Source organism: Dioscorea cayenensis, chromosome 7, assembly GCF_009730915.1.
Source record: "Dioscorea cayenensis subsp. rotundata cultivar TDr96_F1 chromosome 7, TDr96_F1_v2_PseudoChromosome.rev07_lg8_w22 25.fasta, whole genome shotgun sequence".
Lineage (NCBI taxonomy): Eukaryota > Viridiplantae > Streptophyta > Magnoliopsida > Dioscoreales > Dioscoreaceae > Dioscorea > Dioscorea cayenensis.
The window spans coordinates 18,878,457-18,886,348 of record NC_052477.1 but is presented as its reverse complement, the minus strand read 5'-3'; the positions used below and the strand labels follow the sequence as shown (position 1 = coordinate 18,886,348).

The 7,892-nt window shown below is 34.5% G+C and overlaps 1 protein-coding gene across 1 annotated transcript; it reads right to left on the bottom strand.

Moving 5' to 3' along the window:
- Positions 1-5,171: 5,171 nt before the first annotated feature.
- LOC120265124 lies at positions 5,172-6,964 on the bottom strand. The gene is made up of 6 exons (XM_039273030.1): positions 6,782-6,964; positions 6,627-6,707; positions 6,425-6,530; positions 6,213-6,302; positions 5,316-5,448; positions 5,172-5,269 (listed from the first exon to the last, which is right to left on the bottom strand). Exons 2-6 carry the CDS (start codon positions 6,632-6,634, stop codon positions 5,172-5,174), a joined length of 435 nt encoding a protein of 144 aa, XP_039128964.1. The 5' UTR covers positions 6,635-6,707; positions 6,782-6,964.
- Between the last annotated feature and the right edge of the window lie 928 nt (positions 6,965-7,892).

Sequence of the window (7,892 nt, the reverse complement as noted above, 5' to 3'; positions counted from 1 at the left end):
GGAACTATAAGCAGGTTTTTTTAGAGCCACTTCTAGACATCTTCAATTATAAATGGAAATTAAGAATCAAATATGTTGCAGCCACCCCAGTGTCACATTAGTTAATAGCTTCATCCAGTTTTAGCAATATGAAGTTCATGTATAACTCCCAAATAGCTATTACCGCCAAAAGGATTACTTAAATGTGATCAACCTTTAAAGTTATAATTTTCACTTGTTCTGGTATCCCTTGAGTACATTCAAGTTCTAAATGGATGCCCAATCTATTTATTACAATAACCTCATTGATCGTAAAAGTGAACAGCGTTCTGAAAGCAAGTGACTTCAATCTAAATCTTCATCATGTCAAAGGTACCATTCCCCAAATAAAATGGGCAAAGATGAGTTGCCTAACAGACATTAGAATTGACGCAACCCTAAATAAAAAACAAAGCAAAAGAAAATAATTTAAAAACAGTCCGTCAAACCATCAACATAGTAATAGTATATCTTCCTTGCACAGATAATTCTCTTCATCGTCCCTATCCCACTCTACAACTAACTGCATTCTCTTTGAATAATTAAGAGGAAAGTACCAAAGGTTCTTTGTCTCCTGCAAGATTGTCATTAATTAGGGGTTGTAGCTTTGGAAAAGTATTTTCAAGTAAAAGAAATCGCATTCAAACTTTACTTGTCCTTAACATCAGGTCAAATTTATGAGATGAGCTGACTTAAAACTTTGAGGGATACACATTACCACACATTAGACCACGTTAAAGGGCTACATATGTCCACTCCTAATGACATAATTGGACTGAATACTGCAAAACACGTGTACAAACCATATGGCATAGGCAACATAAACATAGGTTATAACAACTATATAACATGCCACCAAGATAACCAACCCTTTCAACGCTTATTATCACAAAATCAAAATAAATTAATATTTGGGAAAATCCATATTTAACATTGACGACACCTAGAACAATATAAGAAATGCCACTATTATCAAAATATGAAGAAAATCTTATTTGTCCCACCCAGTCAATAGGAACATCAGCTGAACTTCCAATTAGTTTTTCAATTGTATTTTACCACTTTCTCATGAATGTGGCAACTTCACCTGCTAAATTTGTACATTTATTCAACAAATTTTAGGAAGTCCATATATGCAGTTAGGCCTACAGGCACCTGCAGCAGGCCATGTACTAACATATATAGTTAATATGCTTTCATGCACACTCAAGTGATAATGAATTCAGTTTAGTTGATTAACATATATGATTAGGGTGTGTTTGATTACCGGAGGTGAGTTTCAAAGTGATGGAAGTGACTCACTTCCAGGCATTTCCATGTGTTTGGTTCATAGAAGTCAATCTGGATTTGGGAAGTCCTACTTCCAAAAAGGCTCCACTTCTAGGTTTTGATTTCTGAATTAAAAGTGCCAAAGTGGGACTTCGGTGTAGTTTTAACTGTTCACGGAAGTGGGAATGTGTTATGCCATTTATATCTATTTCTTGCAATATATTTCTATTGGTTTTTATAATAAATTTATTCATTAATTTTAAGAAAAATTATAAAATTTGCTAATATTTAACTATGATAAAATAAATGTAATAATATATATTTTGAAAATAATAATAGGCATGGAGATGTTAAATTATTCTTATAAAAATGAGATGAAAATTATTGACATATTGATAATTTTTTAAAAAAAAAATAAAATAAATAAATATTCCTTATTTTATTTTAATTTCACACTTTTTACATTAGAATTCTCTTATACAATATTTTAACACTAAATCATTTCTGACAATAATTATAATAATTAAATTAATTTTAAAATTATATAATAGACATGTATGGTAAATCACTAATGGCTTAGAGTAAATTCATGGTTTCAAATAAATGTATAAATTAATTATATAAATTAATGATTTGGAATAGGAACTAAATAATCTTTCCATGCTTATAAATATTTAATTATTTATAAATTAAATATTTATATATAATAATTATACATTAAAAAAAATCCATGTTGGGATTGGTAATCTCACCACTATTAGGAAGTGGTGACTTTATACACACTCCCATACCAACCAAACACCAGAAGTAGGCTAAAAGTGCTTCACTTCGGTGTGCAACCAAACAATCACACACCAGGAAGTGGTATTTTCATCATGAAGTAGGACTTCCACTAAAAATGGGACTTCTAGCCTTCCCTACTTCCTTCCCACCTCTGGAAACCAAAGACCCCTTAATTATCAGAATATATATATATATATATATATATTACATTGTTAGCTAATAATTAGATATTTTAATCATGATATTGATTGATAACCATGTTGACGTGAATATTAACTGTAATTTTAGGATAGAATATTTTCTGTAAAAGAATGATATGGTGGGTAAGATTTACATTAACTTTTAAAATAAAAGAATATTGTTCGTCAAACTCACGTTTCTATACTTTTTGTTAGCATATTCTTATCTTGGTTCAGCTGACATTACCCTAGTTTAAGTTGATTTCATATTATCTTCAGCTAGTTAGTTTGACACCTGGTCTTACATGTTAGTTTGTTGTCTTCATGCATGCATAAATCTTGTAGGTTCATAGTCATGTAGAATAAGAATCCAGTTTTTTAACATGGTATTAGAGCTTGAGAATGTTTTTGTATTCTCTTCCACCACCTTTGTTTGCAACATACCTCTGTCAAGTAGATTTTGTCATTTTTTAATCCCTTCCTTAACTTTTTGACTACCAACTCCATGCAACCTAGCATGTTAATTTATACCACTCAGCAACCTACTAAGACTGCTTCTAAACATTCCTCAGCCTGGACTTTCTACATGATCATTTCTTAACACTCCTCTGATGGGACTGATTCCAGGGCACTCTTGCAACTTCAATGGGAATATTTTCAAACACTAACGCAGGCCTAGAGTACTTTTAAGCACTCTTTGCATCCTACTTAGGATTATATCTAGGCACTCCCTGCCTTAACAGGACTATTTATTGGTGTATCCCAGATTTAACTGGATTATGCACAGGTTATCCCTAGTATTTCTGGGTGGATTGGCTCAAGGCTATTCTAAGATGACTCAAGGCATTCCTTGTGTTGATTTCAACTAAATACTATCTACTTTGCCAATTCAGCCATTATCTACTATGTCAATCTGGATGTTGTCTACTTCACTGATATGGATGTTATCTACTTGATGCTTTGTTGGCAATTACAGTGACTATTTGAGGGAGCCTGTTAGCGAAGGCTTACCTTAGTTTCTTGATCTTTATCCTAGTTATAGTTGATTTCCTATTGTCCTTACCTAGTTTGATATCTGATCTTATTAGTTACTCTGCTAGCTTCATGCCCATATATTGTAAACTCTATAGGAGGATGGGATAAGAATACATTTTTCTGTAAATTTCTAATTTATATAAATAATCATATAATATACACTAACTTTTAACCATTTTAATTTAAAACAACGTCTGCAGGCATATATGTAACTGCATACTACATATACACTCTGATTCCCTCACCATCCATGGACACATAACACATTTTAAAATAATGATCCACCTAAATAAAAAATTCTATATTTTTTTAAAAATAATAGAATTCAGCTAATAAAGAAAATCATGATAAATTGTTACATAGGATGGTCATACATCATTTGTCCTTCATCCCCAAAATCCTTATCGTGAATTGTTTGCCAAGTTATGATGCGCCTCATTTCTCATTATTATTGTTAGAGTTATGTTATAGTTTAGATTACTTAATGGGCCATATTAGGCCCATACCAAAAAAACACTAATATTTCTCTATATATATCCTTGTACTCGTTTCCTAATGAATATACAAACTATTTTTCCTATTCTCACATGGTATCAGAGTACTTGGTTAAACCCTAACCGCCACCCAAAACCCTAGCCATCGCCACTCCAAACCTTAGCCTTCCACCCGACGCAGCCATCTCTACCGCCAGCCGCCGCTCATCTATCACCATTCTCATTGGTCTATGGGCACCTGGTGATGTTTCTCAGCCTTTACCAGTGATGCCCTTGTCTCGTTGTTGAAGGATTTGTCTCTTCGTCTCATAATTCTTTAGTTAAGAATCTCCCCATTCTCATTAGTCTATGAGCACCTGGTGATGTTCCTCAGCGGTCACAGTGATGCCCTTGTCTAGTTGTTGAAGGATTTGTCTCTCCGTCGTTATGTCTTCGTCTCATAATTTTTTAGTTAAGAATCTCCCCATTCTCATTAGTCTATGAGCACCTGGTGTTCCTCAACGGTCACCAGTGATGCCCTTGTCTCCTTGTTGAAGGATTTGTCTCTTCGTCGCCATGTCTTCGTCTCATGATTTTTTAGTTAAGAACCTCCCATATTCGCATTGGTCAATGAACACTTGGTGATGTTCCACAGCCTTCACCAGTGTTGCCTTTGTCTCGTTGCTTGAAGGATTTGTCTCTTCGTCGCCATGTCTTCGTCTTATGATTCTTTAGTTAAGAATCTCCCCGTTCGCATTGGTTTATGAACACCTGGTGATGTTCCTCAGCCTTAACCAGTGATGCCCTTATCTCGTTGCTGAAGAATTTGCCTCTTCGTCTCATGATTTTTTAGTTAAGAATCTCCCCATTCCCATTGGCCTATGAGCACATGGTGATGTTCCTCAGCCTTCACCAATGATGCCCTTGTCTCGATGCTTAAGGATTTGTCTCTTGGTCGCCATGTCATCCAATAATTCTTTAGTTAAGAATCTCCATGTTCCCATTGGTCTATGAGCACCTGGTGATGTTCCTCAGCCTTCACCCGAAATGCCCTTGTTTCGTTGCTGAAGAACTTGTCTCTTCGTCATCATGTCTTCGTCTCATGATTATTTATTTAAGGATTTCCATTGTAACTCGCAAAAGTCAGATGGAAGGAACTAGGTTTTTGCATAGAGTTTTGAGTAGTTCCTTATGGCGCATATCTTTTCACTAAAGTTTAAATGTTAAAGTCTTTAGTAATCTATGTAACAAGCTGGCCATGATTCATATATATGCTCCAGCTTTAAGGGGAGTGTTAGAGTTATGTTATAGTTTAGATTGATTAATGGGTCATATTGGGCCCATGTGATGTCATCAAAGACCTAAATTAGCTTGTTGTAGTCACAATTGATGTGTTGTTTTGAGAAATAGATGGTCATATAGAAGTACAAGTTTGCAAAAACTTTTTCAGAGCAATCTTTGACTTAGCAACACAAACAAACACAGCCAACTTCAGATGGAAAGCCGCAATCCCTTCAACAAACGCTAAAAAAACTATAATTGTAGAAACCATAAGTACAAAAAGAGAATATGGATACATTATCTGGGAGGGAAGACAGGTCAGATGATGTTATGGTGGCCTGTTCCATAGCATTTTCAAGGATAGCATGCAACTTCATCTCCTCATTCAGCAACTTTTGAAGCCGTAGAACCTGAAATAGAGCGCATTCTGTCATGTGACTCATGTCATACCAATCTGCGCAGCATGACAACATAATAGCATAACATTAAAGACCAAATGCTAATGAGACATGGAAGAGGAACAATTTCAACAAATACATTATTACAGTAGTTTGATAAATTAACTTGGATATTTCAAATGCTTTATCCATTAAGTCTAGGAGTTCAAGCATTTAAATTTCCTTAATATTCAACAAAGTTGGCTAACGCTTGCAAACTAAGGATGAACCTGAATACATCAATCCATCAAGTCTAACTCATTGCTCACAGGTTAAAAAGAGGCATATAACATTTTGAGAACCAAAATTCAAACATTTGGTGGTGTTAATATTCCCTGTATTTTAAAACGAGCAAGCCTTGATTAGAAAGAACTCCCATATCATTGAAAATCCAACCGGATCACTTTAGTTTTATATGGTCCGATTAAGTCAAAACAAAATTAATCACGATACGGCCAAAATTCAAATCTTCAATCTTCTAGCTAGATCTGCTGGCTCTACGTATTTTAAAGAAATTTCAATTTTTAGCCAAGCTCTACTACATATACTGGACAAGGATTAGAGTAATACCCGGGTGTGGGCTGCAAACTTGAGAAGCATGAGTTCATAATAATATGCAGGCATGTGGTAAATAGTAGCACAAACAATAAGTATTAAGTAATCTTAATTGCATAACAAATCATAATTTCAGGCAAGCACAGACAATCAATTGGGGGAATTTAAGGATATGCGCTAACATCTTGCTCTAGCTGGAATCTACAAGAATTGCCCAGCATGTATGTGTTGCGTGTCTTGGATATTTTGGCATCCATGATTGAACCATTCACCTGGTACAGAAGAAAAACAAGGATTTAGATACAATCCTGAAAACAATTCAGAAAGAGCAGAAATTAGTAGGCATAAAAAAGTAGTCGGTGAATGTGTCCCTGAGTTTCACCAACAAACTGACCTCTGAAGCACAAGAAGTATCGATCTTGCCTTTGTTGGCATAATCTGTGTATTTCTCCGGGAAAAAATTTGGCTTGGGGTAATGAGAATGTGAGGAAAGAGAATGCCTTGGTTCAAAGATGTCGAACTATTAGTATTAATAGCACAAGGAAGAAGAAATAATGTGAACATGTATCATGTATGTATGAAATCATAAGACTTACAAGTTCATGGTGCAGACTGCAGAGGAAGACAAACAGATAGCTCAAATGCCAAAGCTCACAACGCAAGCATGATCACGATATCTGGAATATGACGGCGTGACAAATAGGAAGAGAAACACAGCATGACTCCCATCCTCATCTATACTGATACATACCTTTGGGCTAATTGGCTGGATCAGAGAGGAGGCGGCGGCGGCGGCGGCGGCGGCAGATGAATGAAGGGAGGACACTGCTTTTTCAGTATATCAGTGAGCAGCCTTCAGCACCAGCAGCAGCGCAGAGAGGCTGGCTGTTCGCTATTCAAAATTCAAACTATGGTAGACAGTACAGTAGTAGTGCTGCACTGGGTTGGGTGTGGTGTGGGTGGGATGTGGTGAAATTTTTTTTTATGCTCGTTTGAACTTTGAAGTCAGTATCGGTGGTGGGGTGGTGGGCCTCATTAAAGTCCAACTCCCAAACTCAACACATTCTGGATTTTTATTTTTATAATTGTATAAAAATAACATTATCAACACCTCTCTAACTCACTCATATGCTACTTCCAAATTCAAATTAACATTTATCAAATACAGATTTTTTTAGAGATATCTTAATTCTTTGAATTCAAAATAACCTAAAGTGAAGTATGCCCCAATACATTGCTATGCTCCGAACATGATTACCATTGAGGATACTTTGACTGTTAGTTTTTCACGAAATATTATTAAAAATATATATAAATAAAGTTGTGATTAATTATGGTGGCTTAATTATCTCTTATAAACTTATAATGTAAAGTGAATTAACACATAATGCAATATTGATCTATCACGTGTACTTTAAAAATAATAATTTCACAATGATAAATTTTTTTTACTTACAACTATAAAGAGATGGAGAATACGATTACACAAGAGAAACCAATGAGTGAGTGAATAATATTATATAATATTTATCTTATTCCGTAAAATATTGTATAGTATTTTATAACTTTAGTTTTATAAATATTTTAAAAAACGTTCCATTCATTAGTTAATAAAGAAATATAATTTTAGAATAATAAATATTTTTTTTAAAAAATGCCTCTATTTTATTAAGAAATAACAATAAAAGCACAGATAAATAAAGGTAAAATTACCCTTTTAGTCCTTAAACAAGTACAATTCCTGCCCTTTTCATCCCTCTATTAGTTTTTGGGCCCTTTAAGTCCCTTTATTTTTTGAAATTTAGAAATGCTAGTCCTCCATATGCTTGGCGTTACATTTTCCGTTCTCTTTTTTATTACGT

Excerpts from the sequence above, each read along its gene's own strand:
- LOC120265124 (XM_039273030.1), bottom strand. Across the intron at positions 6,303-6,424 it reads ATACTTCTTGTGCTTCAGAG|GTGAATGGTTCAATCATGGA; the intron begins GTCAGTTTGTTG and ends CTTCTGTACCAG. Across the intron at positions 5,449-6,212 it reads GATTCCAGCTAGAGCAAGAT|GTTCTACGGCTTCAAAAGTT; the intron begins GTTAGCGCATAT and ends GCTCTATTTCAG.